General features: G+C 63.3%; 3 protein-coding genes across 17 annotated transcripts in view; 1 reads left to right on the forward strand and 2 right to left on the reverse strand.

Annotated features, from left to right (window-relative positions):
• Positions 1–8112, reverse strand: part of CEP164 (centrosomal protein 164) — a 39401-nt gene extending 31289 nt beyond the window's left edge. For 7 of the 14 annotated variants that reach the window (XM_042800371.1, XM_042800369.1, XM_042800368.1 and 4 more), the window contains exons 1-4: positions 7770–7953; positions 5631–5718; positions 5159–5270; positions 4577–4790 (exon numbers count right to left, since the gene is read on the reverse strand). In XM_042800371.1, the coding sequence (XP_042656305.1) occupies positions 4577–4790; positions 5159–5270; positions 5631–5712 (408 nt within the window). In that variant the 5' untranslated portion in view covers positions 5713–5718; positions 7770–7953. Of the gene's footprint in view, positions 1–170; positions 250–4576; positions 4791–5158; positions 5271–5630; positions 5719–7769 lie in introns of those variants that run through there. The other 7 variants (XM_042800378.1, XM_042800377.1, XM_042800376.1 and 4 more) reach the window with 3 other exon arrangements.
• Positions 8113–8273: 161 nt separating this feature from the next.
• Positions 8274–16946, forward strand: BACE1 (beta-secretase 1). 2 transcript variants are annotated; one of them, XM_042800532.1, is made up of 10 exons: positions 8274–8672; positions 12106–12194; positions 12421–12637; positions 12893–13030; positions 13110–13244; positions 13367–13468; positions 13573–13722; positions 13805–13976; positions 14122–14400; positions 16236–16946. In XM_042800532.1, exons 1-9 carry the CDS (start codon positions 8424–8426, stop codon positions 14361–14363), a joined length of 1494 nt encoding a protein of 497 aa, XP_042656466.1. In that variant the 5' UTR covers positions 8274–8423; the 3' UTR covers positions 14364–14400; positions 16236–16946. The 2 variants fall into 2 exon arrangements, with proteins under 2 accessions (XP_042656466.1, XP_042656465.1); XM_042800531.1 differs by having other exon boundaries at positions 14122–16946.
• On the reverse strand, positions 15736–25185 carry RNF214 (ring finger protein 214). The gene is made up of 15 exons (XM_042800530.1): positions 25014–25185; positions 24717–24927; positions 24491–24550; positions 24074–24214; positions 23361–23500; positions 22277–22345; positions 21375–21471; positions 20998–21086; positions 20449–20539; positions 19896–19994; positions 19181–19557; positions 18804–18939; positions 18508–18615; positions 18139–18234; positions 15736–17446 (listed from the first exon to the last, which is right to left on the reverse strand). Exons 1-15 carry the CDS (start codon positions 25106–25108, stop codon positions 17381–17383), a joined length of 1875 nt encoding a protein of 624 aa, XP_042656464.1. The 5' UTR covers positions 25109–25185; the 3' UTR covers positions 15736–17380.
• Positions 25186–25288: the final 103 nt, after the last annotated feature.

The raw sequence follows: 25288 nt of genomic DNA on the forward strand, positions 1-25288 counted from the left end.
GAGGGCAGGGGTGCACCGCTTGCGCTCCTGCTTGCGGGAAGGGAGAAAGCGCTCCCCCGTGCAGCCGCGGGCTGCCGGTCCTAAACCCAGCGCCGCTGAAAAGCTGCCTGTGAGACCCCACACCCGGCCCTCCCCAGCACACGTAAGGAGTAGCAGTTTGATTTACTCACGCGTTTTGCCTTCCAAAGGCCCATGTGAATACGGTGGTTGGCTTTACAGCAGTGAGGCGGTTCGGAAAATAAATGGGCACTACTCCAAAACAGAAGCGGGAGAACAACAGCCACGCCAGCTCACCCGCCTGCACCCCCAGGAGAGGCTCTTGCCCAGCATCGCGCCCCCGAGGCAAAGTGGGCAGCTTTGCCTCTGTGTGCCCTGCTACTCCGCACAGTGTGAAACAAGGGGAGCAGAAAGCGCTCTGGAGGCACAGAGCCTCCTACTCTCCACAAGCGGCAACTGCCACCTCTTTCTAGACCGACATCCAGGCTGCTTCCTCTCCACACGCCAGCGGAAAAGTCACCGGCGGCGGAGAGCAGCTCCGCTGCCGCACGCCCATACGAAGCTCCGTAATACCCCTCTCCCTTCCAGAGCCCCAGGAGCCCCCCGACATCCTCCCCTCCCAGCGCCACCTTCACCCAGCAACGTGGCGATTCTCGCGGAGTTCCCCACCCAGGAGTCTCACCCTGTGCTACCCCGAACAGGTTAAGCTAGAAGCGACCTATGCGAGGATTCTCCCGGTAGCGCGCCGTACAGCTTCAGCAGAGCACAGGTGTACTCAGAAAACACGGCTCCTGCGCTCTGCGTCCGCACAAGATTGCGGACTGAAAACAGAGTTCGTTCACTCGCACGCTGAGGGATGCGGAGAGGGAGAGGAACGCGCCCTGATCCTTCCTTCTCCCGCCAAGTCGTTGCCACAGCCATGGTAACAGCATCAATCACACATCCTGGGCTTAACTGATTATTTTCTGCAGATGGCCATTAACTACATGCACGGAGCAGAGGATTTTAGCTGTCCTTCAGCAAAGGCAAACTCACTTGCATCGGGCTAATTAAAACTTTTGGGATAATCTGCAGTTTAACTGATATTTATAGTCATAGTTCTTAGCAGCTCAGTGAGCACTACCACATGCTGGTAATTAGAAACCTGAGCCAGCGATTTGGCAGAGCCGCAGCTGGGTACCAGCAACAGTAGAGCAAAGCAATTCATTAACATTATACACAGTGACCTTTCAGTCAGTTTGTTTTTGTTTTGTTTTTTTTTTTTTTTTCTTCAGACCAGGAGATTTGGTAAGTTCTTATTTAATTGAGGCAATTACTTACGGACAAAGACAAAACAACCTAGAACGTTCTTCCCAGTGAAGGGCAGGATCCTGCCATAGGCAATGGAGGGAACAAGTTTGGGCAAAATAGAGCAAAATGGTCCAGCTATTCACAGAGGAAGGAGAAAGTCACGCTTACAGGTGGGCACATCACACCTGTAAGCTACCTCAGTGTCCTAAACCCACAGCAACAGCAGTCCAGGGACTAAATTGTGCTCAGATAACTCAGTACTACACCCGCCTGCAAAGCAGGGCTCTGTAACCAGTGGGAATAATCGTCCTCTCGCTTGAAAAAACTAATTCATTCAAACTTTTTCCTGTTTTTCTTTCATTTAAGAGGGAGGAGAGTCCATTTCTCAAGGTACCAGACATGGATGCAGGAGAGCCGGCTGTGACTTACGGATTCTGTGTCACCCTAACCAACTCAATCACCTTGGGACGCGAGACCCAGCAAGCAAAATTAAGCTAGCAATAGCTGAATAAGGTATTGCCCCTCAATTTAGGCTGTGGGATCTCCAGGGAAAAGGCTGACTTTGTAGCATGCTTACTACAAAAAGTCCTAGAGCCAAAATGGAAGGTGATTTTGTATTCGATTTGACCATCATCCCACTTGATTTACTGCCCATCACCTGAACTCGGAAGGCACCTCATGTCCTAGCAAAGCTAAAACAAGGTGGGAACTGGGCAGCGTTAGCCATGCAAGGAAGACCACAAACAAATGCTTTTGCAAGCTACCTCCTAAGCTTTAGGGAAACCACCATAACTAAAGCCACACCTGCCTATGTGACCTCCAACGGGAGGATTTTGCTCCTTTGCTCCCGGAAATTAGCTTAGAAGCAAAAGTTCAGGCTCTCAGTTCTGCAGAAATGTTTACAATGGAAGAGCCATCAGACTGGACTTAACTCCTACCTCGTTCCCACCTGCTTCTTCACCAACATCTATTTTGTGGCAACTCCCTGCAGTTTCTCTGGTTTGGGTCTTCTCCCCTTCCGTGTGCTGACAGAGAATGTTGCTCCCTTGGCACTCCACCTGCAAGTCTGCCGGGAACGTCTCGCCCCAGGCTCCGCAAACGTGATCTGTCCTTCCATTGCCTCCCTTCACTTCTCTCTGCACTCCAGCACCACTGAGCTTCTGGGCAGCGCGTCTCCCACAAAAACACGCTGTAGGACTAACGTGCTCAGGTTCCGGCCCGTGGCACAGTTTCACATGCTCGGAGCTCCACTCCCTCCCCGGCTTCTGGGCAGGACTGGGTGCCAGAGCCGAGCATGACCCCAGGAGGGGACGAGGCAGCGGAGGCTCCTCAGCAACGGCGTGCCCATCCTTCTGTCTCCCGGCCTCGCGGTGTGGAGAGAAGCGAGGGCTCACTCCCAGCACCTGGCGGGCACTGTCGTTACGAGATCTGGCTGAATCGCTGCTATCACACTCTGATATCGAACCCCTGCCTTCGTTGTTTCTCCAGCCACCCTTAGCAGATGAAGAAAGATGTTTTGACATAGGACGCGCTGCAGAATGAAGATCCGCCTCGACCCCTCTCTTTGCAGCTACCCCTCGGAAGCAGGGCAGTCGATCCGCGACCTCCCGAGGCCCTGTGGAATGGCTCTCTAGCACACCTTTGCCACTGTCTACTTCTATATCTGCTCTTACTTCCATCAACTCTTCCTGCTTCAAATCCTTGCTCTCAGGTCTGCTGCTGATGGCATTGTTCTTGTACAGACTGATGGCCTGACCCAAAGCCTCACCCCGGACTTCTCTCTTAACTCTACTCTCGGATACCTCGCTGTGGGATCTCGGCTCTTCTCGAGCATGCCGAACATCAACTGTCTCCTGCAAGCTCCAGTCATCTGTGAGACTGGCACAAAAAAGAGCAATTTCATTGTTTCTGCAGTACAAAATTTCTTTTTCTCTGCCTTGCAGTGTGCCTGGATTTCTATCCGCATGCCCCTGCGGCCCTGTAGCATTCCCTCTGACTGCGAAGTGATCATCAGTCTTACGGACACACTCACCCATCACACCTTTCATCTTCCACTTTTCTTTCTGCTCTTCATCCTCAAAGAACAGGATTTTGTCTTCAAAGGCCTCTAGCAGAGCTCTGACTTTCTTCAAGTCTGGTGAATAGGACTCCTCTGACACACACAAAGGTTGAACTGGTGGCCTAACCTCTAAATCGTCAGACTGCAAGTCAGAGGAGTCAAGACAAAGCTTTTCTTGCATTTCTAAAGGCGTATATTGGTCCTGGGGGATGTCTACATCAAAGCTGCTACAAGAGGGGCCTTCTTCTAAACTTTGCTCCGCATCAGGTGAGGTCTGGCACGGTCTGCTCAACTCTGAAACAAGCAGGGGATGCAGTCTGTTCGGCCACGTGCCTGCAAACAGTCTCCTCGAATCACTCACATCTGATGGCCTCTCTTTGCCTCCGCCAAGGCAGCCTTCATCTCTGACCTGGCTATCTGCATCTGTCTCGGGACTCTCCTGCCCAGGGGGCAGAATGGTAGAGGACATTTGACAAAAGGATGCTGAAGGAAGAGTCCCTGGCTGCATTCCCTAAGTAGATAAATATTAGCAAGTAACTAAAACGTACCACTATATATACCCTTATCTAAAGCAGAGATATATACTTATTTCATACCTGATTTACATATAAATAGGCGTGTACATTTTTAAGCACTTGAAATTACACGCGTACATATGAGAGAAAATGCTCAAATGGAAGGCTGGAGGATTTGTGAGTCTGAGGTCTATGCCTGCCTTGAGCGACAACACAAGGCACCGTCTTTCCCCAAGGAGACCGCTCCCATTACCGGCAAACGGAAGGCAGGGGCGATTTGTATATCCCGCTCGGGCTATAAGGGCAATGTGGTTATGCTTGCAGATATCCACAGCAAAGCAGACTAACCTTGCACCTCTACACCAGTGTTCACTGCCTGTGTCTCATAACACATGCGTGGAGACGGCAGGAACACCACTTGCTGGCCTCTCCGAGGAAGGAAATCTTGCGGTACTCCAAGTACCTGCTGCTAAGAATAGCACCAGCAACCTTGGCTCTGCAACAGCATCACAGGCTGTGGCACCCCTACGCCAGGTGTGTGCCTCTAACCCAAAACTTCCCAGGTTTCGTGGGTTTGTGACCCCACCCCTGCCGAACTGTCACCGAGCTCACAAGCTCCTGAAGATCACAGCGCAGGATCACCCTCCAGGTCACAGCCACTCGTTCGTCCTCTGCCCGGCCCTCCCCAGCAGCGCTGCAAGCAGAACCTACTCACAGTGGGTGGCTTCAGCGACTGCTTCTCTTTCTTGTCTTTCTTCTCTTTCTTTTCTTTCTTCTTCTTCTTCTCTTTCTTTTTCAAGCTGCCGCTTGCCATTAGTTTCTCTCGCTCCTGAACAACAAGTTCTCTGTAGTGATCATCACAGGGGTGGTCCCACGTGGACTGGCCGTTAGCAAAGTTGAAGTAATAGATATCACCGGTGATGTCTTGGCTGCAGGGCAAAAGGAGCATGACAAGATGACAGAGCACACACCAGTACAGCTGCCCGTACCATACTGGATCACCGTAAGCTCAGTGAAAAGGAACGTGACGTCTCCGAGAACCCCCAGACGCATCAGGGTGGGGAAGGAGCTCTCCTAGAGATTGCTCACACCCTTATCCAACCTCCCAAACACTCTGTCCCCTTCTTCCACCACCCCAAATGGACTTGAGCTCCCCCGCCCACAGGAACTGCATCTCTTGTGGCATTACCTGCCTCGCCAGCCAGAGCCCTGCTCTGCCACCAACACGGGCGGCACTCAGCAGGGAAGGGCAGGAGAGGCCAGGGCTCGCCCAGGACTCTGCCGACAGAGCTCTCACCAAGGCTTCCACTCGGGTGGTAACGGAGCCACGATGCCTTCCCTGGCCAGCCACAGCAGCTCTGGCTCCTTCTCAGGGTCAATCCCGATCTCCCGTGCAAAGTCCCGGATTTCTGGGAACACAGAAGAGGGATCTGTGGAGATGCTCTACACCAGGCACTGCACAACAAAGCCAACGTCCTCAGCTACAGCAGTGGGCACACTGGGAAATCCTGATCCTGAAACGAAGCTGCTCAAAGCTGCCAGCACGGTCCCATGCGTCAGTGAGCACGTCCCACCAGGCTGGTAAAGCAGAGAGACAGACTGCAAAATGCCATTTATCTCTGCCACCAAAAAGCTCATTTTTCAGCTCCGTCTTCTATGAAACCCCATTTAATCCACCCTCTCCACCCATGCTCTCCCCAACTCCTGTTTTCTTAATACACCTAGAAGGGACTTGCACGCTCGAATCCCCTATCTCGGGCACCAGTTACCTTGCTCGCTGGGAACGTACGTCTCATCGTAACCTTCTTCCAGGATGAGCTGGTCACCAATGCGCACCAACGCTCCTGCCATGGCTCCCTGCACCCAGCCGCGTGAAGGAAGCAACGCCAAACCACAGTGATCAACTGCACTCCGAAATAAAGCTTCCTCATCACCCGGCGCACGGCAGAGCCCCGCGGGAGACCCCGGCGTCGGGGCTGCGGGGGGGTGGGGAACGAGCTGCGCTGCGGCTGCCAAGCGTGGTGCAGGCGGGCAGGGCAAGAGCAAAGGCAGCCAGAGCGGGCGGATTCTGGTGGAGGCAGGAGGACACGGCTAAAAGCGCCGGGCAGCGGGCTGCGGCTCAAGGTGAGTTAACAGCACAAAGGGAGAGGAAGAAAAAATAGGTGATTTCCCAGCATGTCTCCCCACCTCCCCTACAAAAGGCAGAGGCTGCTGGTGCTTAGTTTTGCTTGTGCACTGCCTGGATATGCCATGCAGGGCACGGCCGGGAGCTCTCCACCTCACAGCTCCACACCAGCCCCCGGGGCCCAGGTGGAAGAAGCCGCCCCAGTCACAACGCCCACAGCCCGAGCCACCCCGAAGAGAGGAAAATGTGCGACCGGGCAGAGCTCCCCGCTCTGCTGACAGTGCCCGTTCACTGCACACAGCGAAACCGAGTCAGAGACCGTCCGTCCCCACTGTGCAAACGGGGAGCAGAGATGCAGCAGCACAGAAGCGATAATCAGACACACACCCCACCCCCCCACCCCCCCAGGCTTTCAAGCTTCTACAGAGATGAGCACTTGCTTCGGGCACTTTTGAAACAGGCAAAAAATAAGCTGAAAAGAGGAAGGGAAGAAAGAGAAAGAACGCCAGCAGATTCCCCAGAGCACAGCGGCCCCTGGGCTGAATCAGCACTGCCCAGGGACAAGGCAGCTTCTCACTGCGCCCAGCTCGCCTTGGCCTCTCTCACCTTCCCAGAGGAGATTTCAGAAGCTGTAAAAGGATTCTCATTTAATGCGTCCCACCTCTGGAGCATCGCTTCGCTATTTAACTCAAAGGCCATAGGCAGAAATTTAGCCCTGCCACGGTGAGCCCTGCCTTTAGGCAGCTGTAAATTCATTTCCCCACGCCGAACCTCCCCAGCTGTGGCTCTGTATGGCCACATTTGGCCAGCATTAGCCTCAGGCAGCCCTGTGGGGAGCCCGGCCAGGCGCTGAGCGGGCTCCTTGCAGCTGCACAAACACCAGCACGAGCACTGGGAAGGCTGGGGCCATCCCAGTCCCACTGCTGGAACACACAGCGGAGTGACGAGGTCAGACTCGAGCTACCCCCAAAACGCTCAAGGCACAAAGCGCACCCCTGCTTTCCTCGGGAGACTGGGGGGCTGCAGTGCCGCCCGGGTGCCTAAGCAAGGATAGGGAGGGTCTGAGCAGCATTAATACACCCGGAGCAGCATCACCGCAGCGGAGCCTTCGCTGCCCTCCTCACCTTCCGCTGCCCTCAGCCCGCTCTGTATTTATAACTCTTATGTAAAGTGAGCCTCAGAAGCAGCAGCAATTAATCCTGGCTGTCTCCGGGCAAAGCTAATCTCAGGATGGGCCAAAGCAAAAGAGCATCGCCGTGCTGCGGCCGCTCCCCCTCCCAAGCGCACCCGGTTAAAGCGCCTGGACGTGGGCAACTCGCTCGGGCCCTCCTGCCCTTGTTCTCCTCTGTCACGGCGTGGTGGGAGCCCCTTCCTCACCCCGGGCACTGCTGCTGGGGGACGAGGTTCCTGCTCGCTCCCTGAGGGGCTGCCAGGGGCACTTGTGCGCGCAACGGCAGCGTGAAGGGGCCGCAAGGCTTGCGGGGAGGAGAGAGAGCTCGGCTTAATAGGCGTCAAACTCAAAAAAAAAAAAAAAAAAAAAAAAAAAAAAAAAAGGTTTTGCCACCCATTTTAGGGCTGCAGAGGCACGACAGGCAGGCAGCCTGTTTTGGGGGAGCGCAGCCCCGAGGAGGAGGAGGGGAAGGAGGAGGAGGACGAGGAGGAGGAAAGGGAGGAAGATGAGGAGGAAAGGGGTGGGGGGAGTATGAGGAGGAAAGACGAGGAAAGACGGGGGAGGAGGGCAGACGGGCCAGCTCCCCGCAGCTCCCCCGCCCCGCATGCTCACCCCGCGCCGCGCCGGGGCCCGACCCCGGGGCACCGTCCCTCGCCCAGCTCATCGGGGGCGCTCACCGGGCCGCGCCCGGAGCCGCGGGGGGACCCGCCGCCCGCCCATCGCTCCCACGGAGGCCCACAGGTCCCGCGGGGCCGCGCCGCCGCCGCCGCCGCCGCCGCCACAACTTCCGGGTCGCCGCTGCCCCTAGCAACGGCACGGCCCACCCAAGGCCGCACGCCATTGGCCGCCGGCGACGGCCGCCCGGCGCCCGATTGGCCGGCGGGAGGGCCGGGCTGCGTGACGCCCCCGCCGCGGCGGGGCCTGCCGGGAGCTGTAGTCCGGGCGGGGCGGCGTTGCCATGGCGACGCGGTGGCCCCGGCCCGGCCCGGCCCGGCCCCACCGCCGCGCCCCGTGGCCGCGGGCAGCGCGGGGGGAGCCGCGCCGGGCCGGGCCCGGCCCCCGCTTCCGCCGGCGGGCGGGCTTTCCGGGGCGGGGAGCGCCGCGCCGCCATGCCCGCCGCCCCGCTCGGCCCCGGCGCGGCCGCCCGGCCGAGGCGCGGGGCGCTGCGGGCCCGTTAGGCGCCGTCCCCCCGCCCGCGGGGAGGGGAGGGCTTTCCGGGGCGGGGAGCCGCCCGGTGCGGCGGAGGGCGCGGGCAGGGCTGCGGCGATGGCGGCCGCCTGGCCCTGGCTGCTGCTGTGGCTGGGGGCGGCCGCCCTGCGCGCCCGCCCGGCCCCGCCGCGCATCCGGCTGCCGCTGCGGGGCGGCGCGGCCCTGCCGCCCGCGCCCCGGGAGCGCCGGGCGCCGGGGGAGCCCGAGGCGGCCGGCGGCAGCTTCCTGGAGATGATCGACAACCTGCGGGGCAAGTCCGGGCAGGGCTACTACGTGGAGATGACGGTGGGCAGCCCCCCGCAGAAGGTACGGGGGGTGTGGGGCTCGGCGGTGCCCCCGGGGAGCCGGCCCGGGGCCCCGAGGCTCGGGGGGCTGCGTTTGGGGAGAAAGCTGGCCGCGAGTGCCCGCCCAAGGTGACTCCCGCCTCGCCCGGGTGACACACGGGTGCTGTGAGCGTGGAGCGGGCTGGGCTGCATCCCTCCATCCCTGCCTGCATCCCTCCATCCCTCCCTGCTTCCTTCCATCCCTCCCTCCCTCCCTCTCTCCCTCCCCTGGCTGCCACGCAGGAGCTGGCGCGGTGCGTGGGTGGCGAGGGGGTTGGGGACGTGGCGTGCCCGCCGGCAGCGGGCATCTGCGGCCACGACGGGAGCCCGCGGCCAAACCGCCCGCCTGGCCCCACACGCCGCTCCCGGCCCCGGGTGGATTCTCCACGGATCGCTTTTCTTGGACGGCCTCGCTGGGAAGGGTGCCCCATGGGGCGGGCAGAGAGGGAGCCGCTGCGTCACCGGGCTTTGCTCCCGCTCTGTCTTTTCGTCAGCATCCCTCGTGTCCTGGGAGCTGCCCGGCTCGCCCGCCTGGCACCGTGCGCTGGGGGCAGGATGGGTGCTGAGGGCCGGGGGACGACCCGCTCCTCCCCTCTCTCACGGGTGACGCGGTGGAGGTCCCCGCCGCTGAGCGTGCCCGGCACCCACGCAGACTCTGAAATGCAGGCTGGCTTTTCCCCACGAGCTGGCCGCGTCCCGGGGGCCCAGCACGGCGCGGCACGCGTGGCGGGAGAGAGCGGCGCAAGCGGGACGTGAGCCGCGGGCGGGGGAGCGATGCCACCCAGACCGGGTCTCCCGCGGCCGTTTCACATTGTCGCTGCACGCCTGGGATTTATTCTCTGCTCTGGCAGGGTACGCCTGGGGGAAAAAAAAGGGAGGAGATTATTTCTAAAAATCTAGTTTTACATGCGATTTCGTCATCTCTTGCCCGGGACCTGCCACGTGTCGCGGCTGCCAGATAATTTCCGTGCGAACCACCTGTTTCCAGGCACTCGTGCATTTCGGAGCCCGTCACCCTTTTGGGCAGCATCTCCCAGCCCTGGACTCCTTCCAAGTGCGAACGTGGTGCGTGTGCATGCGTGCTGGAGCAAAATCCCTCCGGGCGTTGTAATGGGATTAAAAGATTCACGTGAAAGAGGATGGCTGTGCATATGCAGGAAATCGGGCAGCGGGGAGCGTATTTATCTGCGGGGGTGCACGCATCCTTCTCAAGGGCTCGCACGCAGCCTGGGCACCCCGCTCTCCCCAGCTGATCCATCTCCCTCCTCACCTTTCCTGCCGCCTTCCCAGTGCTGGCAAGGAAGTTTCTTTATTCTGTTGCGCTTTAGTTTTGGTTCGGCGCCGTGCTGCACTGCGAAGTCACCGTCAGCAGTTAATTGCTCTCGCGCTCCGTGTCCCTTGGCACGTTGGTTACCGCACGCTCGCGCCAGGCTCCCCGGGACCGGCTGAGCCATAAATACCCGGGGAAGAGGAGGGGGGCCGAGCACGGGGAGCCGGTGCTTCGGGGCAGACGCCGCTGCGAGCAGGTTGGGGCTCGCCGCCCTGGGAGCAGCACGCAGCACTAGGGCCTGCATCACATAGAGCCGCTGCTCCTGCCGAGGAGCCCGGAGGGGCTGTCACCTCCAGGAAGCAGCGGACGGCTTGCAGGCAGCGTCCCCACCCCACGTGTCCTGGCCTCGCCGGTTCACATGTCCCGGCCTGAATCGACGGCCGGGCTGAGGCTCGAGGGTGCAGTTCCTCTGTGCCTGGGTTCTCTGCGTGACCCCCGTTGGTGGGACGGAGCCCGTGGGGTGTGGGTCCCCGCCGCCGCGCCCGCTGTCACTTAGGCACGTAGTCCCCGCCGGCCTGGGGGGGAACGGCCAGGGTTGGGGCTCTCTGGCTGCCGAGGGGTTGCGTGCAGGGCCTGGGTAGCGGCGGCTCACCTCGCCTCCCCAGCACGACTGTGAGAGCAAAACCCTTCCCTGCCGCCCGCGTCATCTCCCTGCAGCATCAGCTCGGCAGGTCTATCGCCGGGGAAACCCATCTCCTCTGGGTGCCCGGGGGATCAGCGGAGATGAGCTGTGTGGAGCAGATGGTCCCTACCGAGCGCCTGTACAGAACCACCCTGGGAAGGGCCCGGGTGCAGTGGCACTGGGTTGCCAGGGGAAGGTCAGGCTGCACCGCGCAGCACGCGCCGTGGGCAGGCAAGGGGCACCCAGGACGTGCTGCCTGCAGCCAGCGCCCATCCACGGGCCACGGAAGAAACCCCAGCAGCTGTAGCCCAGCGCTGTTGCGATTAGCACAAGTGTATTAGCTTCCTTCCTCTCCCCTCTGACTCCACAGGTGAAGGGCCGAAGCCCTGGCATGCTGCTGGCCAAGCAGCCCCCCGGGGCCAGGGGTCGGAGCTCACCCCACAGCTCTGCTGGCCCGCAGGGCCAGGAGCCCCGTGGAACCCCACGGAGCCCCGCTCCCACCCCAGCAATCCCCGTTCCGCTCCTGGCTGGGCAGAGGGGACCCTGGCGGGGCTCAGCGGGGGGCAGGACCCGCCGGCGGGAGGTTTGCCAAACCCTGCCCGTGGGCCGGTAATCCAGGGCCCAGGCAGAAAGGAATGGGGAGCAGAGCTCAGCGTATGGATGGCCGATGAGCACACCCAGCAGTCCGCGGTGTACCGTCAATCCTCCCGAGCAGCTTCGCGGCCAAATCGGGTTTCCCAGCAAGGGGAGCCCGGGCGCCCCGTCTCACTGCTGCTCTCTGCTCGTGGGGAGGCAGGCAGCGGGCGCGGGGGCCGCGGCCAGCCTGCGCAGAGAGGAGAGCTCCTGCTCTGTTTGCACGGTGCCGGACAACGTTTGCTTCTTGTGCAACAACACCCTGATGCCGCCGACTCCTGCTCCGCCAGCGTGTCCTCTCGCACGGCGTCTCTGAGCTGTCCCTGGGCATGGCACAGGAGAGGGCCGCTGCTTGGTTCGGGGCTCTGCACCGCTGCCCGGCGTCCCCCCCCCGGGTTCCCCCAGTGCAGCAGGCACCGGGACAGCCCCCCCGCCCTGTCGCTCTGCTGCTGCCCGGGCGAAGGGCCCCTCGTGCCCACGTAGGGCAGGCTGAGCCCTGCCGGTGCCGGGCAGCAGCACGCAGGGCTGTGCCAGGGAGCCCGGAGTGGCCCCGGCTGCCCCCCGTCACCGGTGGGGCTGGTGAAGAGCCCAGCTGCTGGGCAGGGGTGAGCGGGGCACACCCTGGCCCCGGGTCGGGGGGCAGAGCCGGGTTTGCTGCCCGGGCAGGGACCCAGAGCCACAGCTCCCCGGGAAGCACACGGCCCGGCGGCCGCAACGTGCCAGGCGTGGGGCCGGGGAATGTGTCGCTCACCTGTGGTGCCAGCGCTGGGTGGGTGGTACAGCAGGGTCCCACTGGGGTCACGAGCCTCCCCGTCTCTCTTCCTTCTCCAGCTGAATATCCTGGTGGACACGGGGAGCAGTAACTTTGCCGTGGGAGCTGCGCCTCACCCTTTCCTCCGGAGATACTACCAGCGGCAGCTGTGAGTATGCCGGGGGGACACAGAGAGCCCAGCCCGCGTGCCGCAGCCCCGGCCCCGCGGAGGCATGCTGTCCTTCCCACTGGGGTCCCCCAGAGCCTGGCAGGGAGTGGCAGCCCACGCGGCCCCTCGGCCGCCCAGCCTGGGCCTGCTCCTGCCGTCACCCAGCGCGCAGGCACCCGCTCCTCCTCCACACCAGTCTTACTCGGGCTCTTCGATGCCGTTGCAGGTCCAGCACCTACCGCGACCTGCGGAAGGGCGTGTATGTGCCCTACACCCAGGGCAAGTGGGAAGGGGAACTGGGCACCGACCTTGTCACCATCCCCCACGGCCCCAACGTCACCGTCAGAGCCAACATCGCCGCCATCACCGAGTCGGACAAATTCTTCATCAACGGCTCCAACTGGGAAGGGATCCTGGGGCTGGCGTACGCCGAGATCGCCCGGGTGGGTGCTGGCTCGCGCCCGGCCGGGGCCCCGCTCTGCCTGGCCCTGCCAGCAGCCGTGGGCACCCTGTCCCCACCGGGTTCGGTTGCCTCGGCTCTGCTGAGTCCCCTGGGGCCCGGCTTGCAGCGGTGCTGGTGACCTTGAGCCCTGCTCCGACAGCACGCAGCGCCAGGATCCCCAGGGGCACGGTGAGCCCCTGGAGAAGGGAAGGCACTGACACGTCCCTGTCCTGCCTCTGCTTTCTCCTCCCGCCAGCCCGACGACAGCCTGGAGCCTTTCTTTGACTCGCTGGTGAAGCAGACGCGGGTGCCCAACATCTTCTCCCTCCAGCTCTGCGGCGCAGGCTTCTCGCCCAACGAGACGGAGGCCCTGGCATCGGTGGGAGGCAGCATGGTGAGTGCTCTGCCGGCAGCGGGGGGGCCAGAGCTGGCGGCGCGCGGTGGCAGCGCCTTTCTGTCTGCCTCCGCTGCAGATCATCGGCGGCATCGACCGCTCGCTCTATGTGGGTGACATCTGGTACACACCCATCCGGAAGGAGTGGTACTACGAGGTCATCATCGTCAGGCTGGAGGTCAACGGGCAGGACCTCAACATGGACTGCAAAGAGGTGAGGGGGCGGCGGGGGAAGCTGCCCTACGGGGCGCTGCGCTGTCGCGGCAGGCATCCGCCTGCCACCGCAGGGGAGAAGGGCCGGGGACCCGCGCCTGCCTCACTCCCCTTCCCCCCCAGTACAACTACGACAAGAGTATCGTGGACAGCGGGACCACCAACCTCAGGCTGCCCAAGAAGGTGTTCGAGGCAGCGGTGAAGTCCATTAAAACGGCCTCTTCGGTCAGTGAAAGCCATCCCTCGGCCCGGGGCGCGGGCCCGGCGCCAGCGCGGGGCTGCCCGTCCCCAGCCTGCGGCTCCGCTCACCTCCCCCTTCCCTCTGGCAGACGGAGAAGTTCCCGGACGGCTTCTGGCTGGGGGAGCAGCTGGTTTGCTGGCAGGTCGGCACCACCCCCTGGCACATCTTCCCCGTCCTGTCCCTCTACCTGATGGGGGAGGCCACCAACCAGTCCTTCCGGATCACCATCCTGCCCCAGGTGAGCACCAGCCGGGCCAGGGACCCTGCCGGGAGGGAGCTTGGCCCCAGCCCCTTCCCCGACGGCGCCTCTCTCCCCGCAGCAATACCTGCGCCCGGTGGAGGACGTGGCCACCTCTCAGGACGACTGCTACAAGTTCGCCATCTCCCAGTCCTCCACGGGCACCGTCATGGGCGCCGTGATCATGGAGGGCTTCTACGTGGTCTTCGACCGTGCCCGCAAGCGCATCGGCTTCGCCGTCAGTGCCTGCCACGGTGAGAGCTGGGCCCCGGGGGGAGGAGAGGCGGAGGGGAGGGGAGGGGAGGGGAGGGGAGGGGAGGGGAGGGGAGGGGAGGGGAGGGGAGGGGAGGGGAGGGGGAGGGGGGCAGCAGCCGGACCCCTGCCTCCTCCCGCCCGCAGTGCACGACGAGTTCCGGATGGCCGCGGTGGAGGGACCCTACCTGCACTCCAACATGGAGGACTGCGGCTACAACATCCCGCAGACGGACGAGTCCACCCTGATGACCATCGCCTACGTGATGGCAGCCATCTGCGCCCTCTTCATGCTGCCCCTCTGCCTCATGGTGTTCCAGTGGCGCTGCTTCCACTGCCTGCGGCGGGACCACGACGACTTCGCCGATGACATATCCTTGCTGAAGTGACGGCGGAGCGTGGGGGCAGCCCCGGGGGGGGCCGCAGGTGAGGCAGCAGGGCGGGGAGAGGTAGGTCCTTTCTCCGGGGGCTGGAGCGCGGAGGCAGGGCAGCAGCGTGGGGAGCTCAGGCCCTCGGCCCCGGCCCTGGGGGACTCGGTGCCCAGCAGGGCCGGCGGCCCGGGAGCAGCCGTGGGAGCGCCGGGCCTGGGCCGCGTTCATCCGGCACCTCCAGACAGAGCGTGGCGGCGGGGAGGGGGCTGAGAGCGCAGCAACCCCGTCCCGGGGGCTGAGGGTGGCATCTCTGCTCCGGGGCCGGGCTCTCCCCGGCGCTCCTGCCCGGCCTGCCAGGCTCGGCAGCCACGCCGAGGGGCCAGCCCCTGCCCGGCCCCCGGGGCCCCCCAGCCGCCGGCCCCGGCGCTCAGTGCGGGGAGCCGCGCCGCTGTGCCCGGGCGCTGCCGCCGGCTCTTCCTGGGCCGGGCCCCAGCGGTCGCAACCCAGAGCTTTCCCGTCCCCAGCCCCGGGTTTTCGGAGGCGGCGGCGCGGGGCCAGGCTGGGGCTGCCCAGACGGGAGCAGGCGGAGGCAGGGCTTTCCCTCCCGTCCTCCTGCTCCCCCGTACACCGCTCGCTCCTGCCCTCCTCAGCGGCCCTTCCACTGCCGCCAGCCCCGGGGCTGCCCGCGCCCCCCCTGCCCTCCCGGCTGCCTCCCGGGACAGGCAGGAGCAGGCGCCCATCCTCTCCCCGCCCCGCTTTCGCTCGCCACCTCCTTTCCTGGGACGCGAAGCTGCCTCCCCGCCCGGCCAGCGTCAGCGGCGCCTGCACCGAGAAGCCGGTGGCTGCTGCCCTCCCGCCCCGGGAGGGAAGGAAGCGGCGTCCCCACCACCAGCCCGCTACGCACCGAAACCACGTGCCAGGAGGGAGCGAAGCACCCGAGCCCCGGGCCAGCTGCTCCGCGGCCCACCCGTCCCTTCGAAAGCCATAGGGGAGCCCGGCCCCCGCCCGGCCCCCGGCACCGCCGCCCCGTGCGTCCGCGGGTCCGGGCCCCGGCTCCTCGAGGCACCGCGGGGACAGGCGGCGGCCGCGGGGACTGCAGCTTTGGTTATTTTTTAAACACATGGTTGTATTTATTTCCTTTTTTTTTTTTTTTTTCCTTTTTATAATGCGAGTCACTGGTAGTGCAGCTGCGCAGATCAGAGCGTGTATATAGCAGGTCCCACCCCGCACACGGGTGTACGAATAACGGTCGCTTCTCACCTGTACAATATATACATATATCTCTATTTTTAATTCTAGTGCTGAAAGCCACTGTCCCAAACCCAACACGAGGGGGGTTTGCTCCTGTTTTGTTTCAAGGGTTTTGTTTTTGTTTTGTTTTTTTTTTTAAAAATATTTGTAACCCTCTGCTCAGCGCCAGGGCCCCAGCGCTGGGCTGGTTTGGGAGGAGGTGCCGGTGGGCTGCGGGCGGGCGCACGCGGAGTGCGAGCCACTCTCGTCCTCGTCCTGCTCCTACAGCCGAGGGAGGATTTTTCCGGTGTGGAAGGACACCGGCCCCCCGCCCTGCCCCGGGGAGAGGGGGCACTGCTGGCTCACCGTCCCCTGCCCCAGGGTGGGCGCCCCGGAGCTCGCAGGCGGTTGGTAACGCTGCGCTTCCCCGCTCCTCTGCCTCCAGCTTGGGCGGGGAAGTGCTGAGCTTCAAACGCCACCATCCCCTTGTTAAAAGGCGACGCTCCTCCCCGAGCCGAAGCCGGGGGGGACGTGCGGTGCCGGGGCACCGGGTCGGGTGGGAGCGGGGCGAGGGGCTGGAGCGCTGCCGGTCTGCAGGCATCGCCAAGCATAAAGCTCGTTAACTAAAGCCTGCAGGTAAATATTTCTTTGAAAAAGCAGCGAGGGAGCCAGCACGCGAGGCCGGAGGAGGAAACGCACGCAGTGTAGGAGAGGCTGAGCGCTGGGCACCGCCACAGCACCCCTAAGCCGTCCCCCGCCGCTACCAGTGCGCTTGCAAGTAGCGTCCAGTTCCCCCGCCGTGCTCCAAAACCGCCAGCCCCCAGCGATTCTGCTCGGCCCGAGGGCAACGTTCTGCACCCTCCTGCCTGCCCGGGATCCCAGCGACTCCGTTGTGGACCACTGCCTTAAAGCACGCTGGCCAGCCTCTGCCTCTGCGTGCGCGTGGGAGGATTGGGCCTGTGCCCAGCTTCGGGCGTGCTGCGCCCCGGCAGCGCTTGCACCCACCCAGCAGCCCCGAGGCGGAGGTGCCTCCGGCAGCGAAGAATTTGTGCCGCAGGCTGCAAAAGATGGGGGGGGGGTGGGGGGTGGGGGAACAATCCTACCGCGCCAGCGCAAGATTTTAAGTGGTGCTGAGCACCTCGTAATCCCACCGAAATCCATGGAGAGAGGGTTGGCGCGTCAGCCCGTGCTCAAGGAGGAGGGACAGGAGAGGGGGAAGCAGGAACGGCGAGGGGTTGGCTGTCCCGAGGGGGACGGGGAGCGCCCGCCCTCGCTGTGGACCCCAGTGCTCTGTAACCTATTGTCTCTGTAAGAACAATGAATGTTACCACGGTAAATTATTATTACATTAAAAAAAGACCACAAAAGAAACGCTCTTCACCTGCAACCTGCTCATTGCTAAGAGGGGAGCTGCCGGGCGACGGAGGGGGCAGGGGCCGGCTCCGCGCGGCGGCCCAAGGGGAGGGGCTGCTGGGAGCCCTGGAGCTGCTGGGAGGGAAGCGGGAAGAGCTCGTTCCAGCAGCCGCCGGCCTCCCAGCAAGCGGGTCAGGCCGGAGCACTCCGGCGCAGGGAAGCCAGCGAGGCTGCGAGGTAAGGCCTAAGGAGCAGCACCAAATCACTGCATAATATACACACTTTATTTATGAATTTGTATGTATACAGACTTTCTATACACACATTACCTATATAATAAAAATGTACATGTGTATACATGGTCATATAAATATAGAACTGTAGAAATCTTAGAACTGATCCTGTCTATTCACAGCAACTCCTCCCGCGGGGCCTCTTTGTTCGAGTAGCCGTCATTTGAGACTTGGACAAAAGGGGCAAGTGTCATTTGTGTTGTTTTGTGCCCAGAATTTGATGCACTGGAAGAGAGAGAATTAGTCAAGAGCCCCCGGCCCAACTCAGAGGCGCTGCGAACGCGGCGTGGCGTTGCTTTTCCAGAACAGCACCGGCGAGGGCACTCATTTCAAGGGGCACTTGCTTTTAGGCCTTGGAGACAGCCTCCAGCAAAAGGTCGCCATGCGGAGGGAGCCCTCTTCAACCTAGCAGGACCACCAGCCCCTCCTCAATACACGCTCTTCCGTTCCCTCGGCAGCTGCTGGAGGCCCCAGAGCCAGGGGGACGAGGGGTTTGCCTGTGCAGGCAAACTGCAGCCAGCAGCGCGGCCGAGGAAAGCAACCCTCCTCTTCCCAGGAGCTCCCGTGCACAGACCTGGGCGGCGGCGGCAGCTCTCGCCCTCGCCCTGTGTTCTAGGCCCTTCCAGACTCTGCTGCTCCCCGAAGGCAAAAGGCCGGGATCTAACACTCACGGCAACGAGCCCAGGCTCAGGGGCAGGAGCGAGGGCAGCAGGTTCCTAAAGGCACCCCCGAAACGGCCGCTGGGGGGGCCCAGCTAAGAGTGCGGCGAGGGGGGGCAACAGGATGCAGAGAAACTGCTTCTCGCTCGTTCCCTTCTCCCGGCAAGACCGCGGTACAACAGGGACCCGCGGCAGGGAGCCGGCACTAGCGGCCCTGGCGAGGCGCCTCGGAGCAGCACGCAGCGGGGAAGCACTCACCTCCTTGTGCAGCACGTGCGAGCAGGCCATGGGGTGAAGGTCGCCGGGCTGCACAAACTTCTGGCACATCAGACACAGCTTACAGGCAGCCGGGCTCTGCGGCGAGCAGCGAGGGAACAGGAAGGAGACGGGCACGGCGGTCAGACGCCCCGGCTCGCATCACGTACTCCACCCGCCAGCTCCTCGTCCCGCCGGCTGCAGCCAGCGGCCACGGTTCGCCCCACTCCTGCCGCCGCTGGAGCCTCCGACGCCCCTCTTGCGGCCGCTCCCCTCTTCCCCAAGCACAAAGGACCCGGGCCCCTAGCCCTTCCCTTCCACCCCACCAGCCGTGTGAGGAGAGCGCCCCCCGCTTCAGCCAAACAGCCTTACGTGCGACGCTGTTCCAGGGTAAGCCACCTGGGCCGGGGGCAGGAACATGGGCGTGCTGATCTGAGGCAGCGGAGCAGAGAACATGGGGGCCCTGATTCGTCCCAGAGGCTGCAGCGGGGCGGACGAGACCCACGCGAGAAGCCCAGAAGAAAAGGGGAGCCGAGTCACCCCGGGCGGCCTCGGGGAAAACCGCTCCCCAGGTGCCCTCAGCAGAAAGCAGAGCCCCGGGGACACGCGTGCCGCTGCGCCCAAGCGCCCACCCCGCCCTTGCCAGCCGCTCCCCGCCGCTCGCCCACCTGCGCCCCGGCCGCCACCCGCTCCTGCTGCTCCGCCAGCTTGGCTGCCACCAGCTGGTTCAGCTCCTCCATGGTCAGACCCGCCATCGTCCTCCGAGCAGTCTTGATCTGCTGCAGTATGTTGGTGAGCTGGGCCCTGCGTGGAGAGCGGCGCGCTGAGAGCTGCCAGTGAGCCGGCCGCAGCCCGCAGCGCGTGCTCTCACCCGGCCGCCCTCTGAACGCGGCCTCTCTCCCCGAAATACCGGGAGAAGGGCGGGGAAAGCCCAGCGGGGGCGGGAGACGGCGCCCGCCGCAGAGCAGCTCCGCTTCCCCTTACGCCGGCTCAGGTCCCCCACGCAAGCCTTCGCCCTCCGGGAAGCGCGACGCGAGACACTCACTTGTTGCACTGTGGGAACCGAGTCAGCAGCTTCTCCAGCAGCTTTTCCAGCTTATCGGCCGGCTGCGGCCTGTGGAACTCCGGAGTGACGTTCACTCCTCCCAGGCCTGGCGGAGGAGGGATGGAGGCAGCGGGAGTCATGTGGGGGCTGTGCGTGCCCAGAAGCGATGCCACGACGGGGCTGTTCCTTCCCTGGGAAGCCGGCAGCGGTGGGGAAGGCTGGTTGGGCCTGGAGATCGCAGGGTTGAGGAGAGGAAAGGAAAGCGCCCGAGGATCAGCACTCGGCATGACCATGGGAACGGGAACTGGTCCGATGGGAAACGGGAGCCTGGGAGTAAGGGATGGGTTGGGCTGGAATGCCGTCAGCATGAAATCTGTCTGAGAAAGAAAAACGGGAGGAGGAGAAAGGGCTGGTCAGAAAAGGCCCATGCCGGGGCAGAGCCGAGCGCCTCGCTCCCCTGCCAGGCAGGAGCGGGGCCGGACCGCAGGCACCGGCGGCTTTTCTCCACGCTGCCAGGGAAAGAGCCCCTTCCCCTCCCCGCCGGGCCAGCTGGTAAGCCCAGGCAGACACGGGTCAAGCACAGGACCCCAGAAAACGCCGTCCCGCGCCGCACGGGCAGCGCGCGTTCCGGGCCAGCGGGCAGGCTGCGCCCACGGCCCCACGGCAGCTTCCCCGCAGCCAAAGCCCGCGTTTGTCAGGCTGGAGAGGCACTCACTTCTGAGGGCGGCGGCGGCAGCGTCGGGGTTGGGATCTGGGGGAGGCTGCTCAGCTTCGTTCCGTTCCTCACCATCTGAATGTGGTCGTTGAACTGATCCTAGCAGAGGGGAAAGAGAACAGACGCGCTTGCCAAAGCCTCGGCCCCAGGGAGCTTTGGGCACTGCGTGCCTACAACAGGCAGCTGCCCCTGCCTGGGCAGAGCGCGCTCGGCCCCGCATGGCTGCAGGCCCTGAGGCGGACACAGCTGGGTTCCACGGGAGTCAAGAGACGGAAAAAGGACCCGGCGGGAGAAACAGAGTAACTGCCTCTGCGACGAGCCCGACACGCTGCTTTCACGTCCACGGGGCTCGCCCACGCGCAGCAGCCCGAAGGGGCGGGCAGGTCTCTGCAGCTGCTCGCGAAGGCAGCGCAGCCGTGCCGTGCTTTTGGGCACGCGGCTTCGGAAGGGTCCCGGTCCCCAACCCCGGGAGGGCTGAAACCAAGCGCGTGGAGCAGCCGCGACGCCAAGAGCTGCTCGCCGATCGGCTGGGGGCCGTTCGGCAGGAACTTACGCGGACACTTTCCTTGGTCATTCGTATCCTGTTCAGCCTCATCTCCCACTCCTGCTTTGGCCTCATCGTCTCCAGCGTGGGCGGCGCGGACCTGCAAGCACAACTAAACTTTCCCACTTGCAACCGTGCTCTCACCGGCAGCTAAGTGGGAGCTGCTACCGCCCCACAGCCTCCTGCCTGCCCCTGCCCCCGGCAGGGCTCCCCGCCCGCAGCTGGGCGGCAGGAGGGGCTCCCAGCCAGCCAGGAACCCAGCAGCAGGGGAGCACGTGGTGCCACCCGAGCGCGGACAGAGACGTGGACACCGCGCCAGCGCCGCGCGTCCAGCGCTCGGCCTAGGGCACGGCACACCTTCGGCAGCGGAGCAGGGGATAAGCACAGCCCCACGTACCCTCGCTGTGCCACGTTCACGAAGCCCATTATTTAATAAGAAAGCCACAGGAAACCTTGAACTACACTTCAGCCAAACCTCCAGCGCGAGTGGAGGGAGAGGAGGTGGGCACGGAGGAACACTTAGGTTGCCCGGCCATTTCTGAGACCGCACGGACTTACTTGAGGTAGGTGAGGTGTAGCTCTGCTTCTTTTTCTGCTTCTTCTAGTTTCAACACCAGCAGCTCCTTCCGGCTCTCCAGGGACAGGATCTGGCAGAGAGAGGCCCCACACGAGGAGCGCCTTTTGCACTCCCGATTCTTGCTGCCACACCACGACTGCCATCTCGTCCCTGAGCACCATTCTGAGTGCCCCAGGGCACCAGCCCCGGCTGCTGGGTACTGTGCGACACTTGTTTATCCCCTCCCTTGTCCCACCAAGAGGGGGACGTGGCCCCATCCTCAGCTGCTCCTAATTTCACACGATCGTTCTTTACGGACTGGAATCTTACAAAGACTCTCTTCAACAGCTGCTTTGCAGCTACGGAGTCACCTACTAACCTCTGCTTTCCAGGCCCGTTCTGTCTCCTCGAGAATGTTCCTGTTGATTTCATTGTGCTGGTTCTTCAGCTTGTCCAGCTCCATCTCCCATAGCTGCCTGCAGACGGAAACAGAGTAAGTCTGCTGAGGCTCGGGCACCGGAATGGCGTGGAACACGAGAGCCGACAAAGCCCCACAAAACCAATCGGCCCTTGTAGCTCGGAACGGGGTGCAACGGTGGAAGATCACCAGCTTCCCGAGCACGACACCAGCTGCAGTTCCCAAGGCTGCAGGAGCCAGCGTGCCCAGAGCGAGCTGCTCCGGAGCACACAAACAACCCGGGAGCAAAGAGGCCAGGCAGAACAAGGAGAGGGGAATTCCCAGCGGCAAAATTCAGTCCAGCTCCAGGGAAGGGCGCCCGGGTCCGCAGCAGGAAGCAAGCTGGGGCAGCACACAGGACTAAGCCCTTCCGATCCTGGAGAAGCTTAGCGCTGGCCCTTTCCACCTGCATTGTGTGAGCATCTGCGCCTGGACCCGGAGCCCCTCTGCCCAGCTTCAGAAGACCTGAGCATGCTAGAGGGCAGCTGCGGGGAACAGACAGAGAAGCAGGTTTGCCCTAATCCTGGAAAGCTGAAATTCAGTCAGAGTTACAAGCCGAGGCAATCCACCGAGCAGCAGCTCTGTTCTTACGGGATCCTGATGTCACAAGTGCCTGGGAGCCTGCTTGTGCCCGGGATCGAAGGGGATTTAACCCCGAGGCACCGGCCCGCTGGAAGAGGAGCTGAAAGCTTTCGAGCGCGTCACCAGGAGCAGCGTCAGACCGCTCTCCCCAGCCCACCCCAGCAGCAGCCTCACGCCGAGGCAAGCGACGGGAAGGCACAGGGTGTGCAGCAGCTTCATCTGGTGACAGGTAAGAGGCTTACTTTTCATCGGACTGCTCTGCAATCAGAGAAGCAATCTTGTTCTCCTTCTCCTCCTGCTCTTTCAGTAACCTGCAGAAGAGGAAAAGGACAGATGGGGTCGCGCGCTGCCAGGGCACCAGGAACGCCGCAGCTCCCCAGTTTCGAGGACGGGCTGGCACAGCTCCGCGCCCAGCGCAACGGCACGCTCCGAGCGCTGCACCGTGCCCTAACTGGTGCGAACATCCTGCAGAGCAAAAATTCTGCTGTATCATGAGACTGCACAAAGACTGTGGCACGGAACCAGAATGCGCCGCAGGGAGCGGTGCCACTCCGACAGCACGTGCTTTGCAACTCTTGACTCGGGGGGAAACGGGGGCCGAGTGAGGGCTTGGGACCATGGCGAGAGGGGCTTTATCCTGAAACATCACCGAGCCCTCAGCGTGAAAAAAAAAAAAAAACAAAAAACAAACAGATCTCTACAACGTGACAGAACAGCTCTGTAAAAGCGCAAACCCAGCACCCAAAGGAACCCTCAGATCTCCCCCAACAACTCGCGCCCCGCTCGCGTCAGCCCCCCCCGAATCTCGCGCGGCTCTCTGCGCAGAGCACGCGGCCCGTCTGGCCGCAAAGCCCGACAGCAGCCGTCGGCCTTCCGAGCCACTCTGGGGAGGGCACAGCCACGCAGCCCACGGGAACGGGAAATGCTGAGGGGAACAACCCGGAGCGGCCAGCGGGACGCGAGCCCTCGCTCCGCAGGGGGGCCGCCCCCCCCCCCCCCGTGGAAGGGCTCCGCGTCCCGCGAGGCGGCAGCGCGCGGGGCCGAGCTGCGCAGCACCCTCCCCACCGGCTGCCCGCGCACACGCCCAAGCGGCAAAGCGGAAACCGCTGCCCGAGAACTCACGGCGACATCTTCTGCAAAGAGAAGGAGCCCTGCCTGCGGCACAGCCATTCGGAACGGTACAGGTCTGCCCTAAACCGCTCGCCAAAACACTCGCCGGTTCCAAAGTGTTTAAAGCCATCCTCTTTTGCTTTACCAGGCATGCACCAGGGTCGAGCAATACCGCTTCGCCCCCCAAAATAAACGCTTCCTTTTCCATCCTAATACCTTCTGCCTTTCTCACAGAGTTTCTCAATTTCTGCTTTCAGATCCTGCTCTTTCTGCAAGAATTCTTTCTTCTCCTTCTCCATCTTCTTCTTCGTCTCTTCTCGCTTGATCGTAACATCCTGAATCGCTTTCAGGATCTCCTAGAGTAAAAGGAGAGTCGCACAGTTACAGAGCAAGATTCCCAAGCAGCGGTTTTGCTTTTAAATCCCTTATTATGTTAGATTAATCGAGGAGGGATTAGGAGATTACATGCGTCATCGAGATCTTTCTTTTTAGTAGATTCAGACAAGATACATATCGGCTACAATGAGGAAACCCAGGAGACAGCTAAGACGGCCTAAAGCCCTGGTTCTCCTGCCTCTTTAGTGGGATTTCAAGGGGCAGCGAGTTCTGCTCTGCTTTAGACCCAGCCGATGGGCCACAGACAATTCCTTTTGTCTTAGTGTGAGCCACCCTAGGGCCAGCGGCGATTCGTTCATCTAACCTAGCCAGCCTTGAGCAACAGCCGCAGAGATCTAAGGAACCCCAGGGAGATAATTCTCCTCATTTCACACCGGTTTTCAGTTGGGAAAAGCCGCCGTGCACGCCGAAGAGACACTGCAAGGTGCGGGCAGGAGCGGCTGCCTGCTGTGCCCCTCCGCACGAGCCCACCTCAGTCGGGTGAGCGGCAGCACCAACGGGCACCTAAACCCCGCTCCGACCTCCCCAAATACCTGGTGGTTCTTCATCTCTTCTTCCCTCCGCTGCTGGAGCTGCTTGAGCTGCACCTGCAGCTGATTCTCCACCTGCCTCTGTTTGTCCAGCACCTCCTGGTAACGCTCCTTCAGCAAAGCCCTCTCCGACATCATCTTGTCCTGCAGCGGAGAGCGGAAAGTCAGGGAGAACCTTCCCCGCCGTCCCTCCCACTCAGGAGGGCGCAGACACGGCCACAGAAGCTCTGCGGGTGCCACAGTTCCGCAGCCCTTGCCTCAAATCTCAGGCTTTCCCGAGCAGATAAGGCAAAGGGAGGCACTGCCGGCGGCTGCACCTAGCCCTGCGTTCCCTCCCTTACGGAGGAGGGCTCAGGAACTCCGCAGCAAGAGGGAGAAGACCCCGCGGGAAGGGCCCGATCGCGGGGCTTCGATACCCACCAAGTTCTTCTCGATGTCCTGGTCCGTGTTCGCATCCGCGTCGGCCGTCTTGAAGTCCGTCTGCAAAGGGAGGCGGCGGCAGTCAGGGCCCCGCCGCACCGACCAGGCCCGCAGAAACCCCGCCTGCCGCCGACCAACCCCCGCGGCACCCAAAGGAGGGGAAACCCGACCGGTTTCGCGGTACCCCGACCCGCCGCAAACCGGCCGCCGTCTCCCGCAGCCCCACCTGCACCGCGATGGTCTGCGAGGGCCTGGCGGGGGCCGCCTCCGGGTCGGGCTCCTCCGCCGCCCCGCCGCCGCCGCCGCCAAGCCCCGCCGCCTCCCCGCCGCCCGGCCCGGGCTCCGCCGCCAGCAGCGCCGGGGCCGCGCCGGGCTGCTCCGCCTCTCCGCCGGGGCCGGCCTCGCTGGGGCTCTCCGCGGCGGGGAAGGCGCTGCCGCTGCGGGGGAAACAAACAGCTCGGTCAGCGCCTCCGCTCCGGGCCCCGCTCCCGGCGCGGGCCGCGGCCCGCCGGGCCTAACCCACCTGCCGGGCGGCGCGGCGGGACCGGGCTCGCAGAGGCGCGGCGGGGCCGGGGCGGCGGCGGCGGGGCCGTCAGCCTGCGCCTGCTCCAGCGCCATGGGGGGGTACGGGGGGGGGCGGGGGGGCGCCCCGGGGGGGTGCGGCGGGGCCCGGGCCCGGGCCCGGAGCGGAGCCGAACGGAGCGGAGCGGCCCGCGCCCCCGCCCCGCCCGCGGCGCAGAGCGGCGCCCAGCCGCCCGACAGCGCCGCCTGGCGGGGGGGAGGCCGCGCCGCCGCCGC

This window comes from Tyto alba, unplaced genomic scaffold (assembly GCF_018691265.1).
Source record: "Tyto alba isolate M040663 unplaced genomic scaffold, T.alba_DEE_v4.0 Super-Scaffold_32, whole genome shotgun sequence".
Taxonomy (NCBI): Eukaryota; Metazoa; Chordata; class Aves; order Strigiformes; family Tytonidae; genus Tyto; species Tyto alba.

Bases quoted from the DNA above. Each gene is read 5' to 3' on its own strand.
- RNF214 (XM_042800530.1), bottom strand. From the start codon at position 25,108: ATGGCGCTGGAGCAGGCGCAGGCTGACGGCCCCGCCGCCGCCGCCCCG. The intron at 24,928-25,013 runs GTGGGTTAGGCC...TTTCCCCCGCAG, and splicing joins CCCGCCGCGCCGCCCGGCAG to CGGCAGCGCCTTCCCCGCCG. The intron at 21,472-22,276 runs GTAAGCCTCTTA...TTCCGTCTGCAG, and splicing joins GCAGAGCAGTCCGATGAAAA to GCAGCTATGGGAGATGGAGC.
- BACE1 (XM_042800531.1), top strand. From the start codon at position 8,424: ATGGCGGCCGCCTGGCCCTGGCTGCTGCTGTGGCTGGGGGCGGCCGCC. The intron at 12,638-12,892 runs GTGGGTGCTGGC...TCCTCCCGCCAG, and splicing joins CGTACGCCGAGATCGCCCGG to CCCGACGACAGCCTGGAGCC. The intron at 13,031-13,109 runs GTGAGTGCTCTG...CCTCCGCTGCAG, and splicing joins CATCGGTGGGAGGCAGCATG to ATCATCGGCGGCATCGACCG.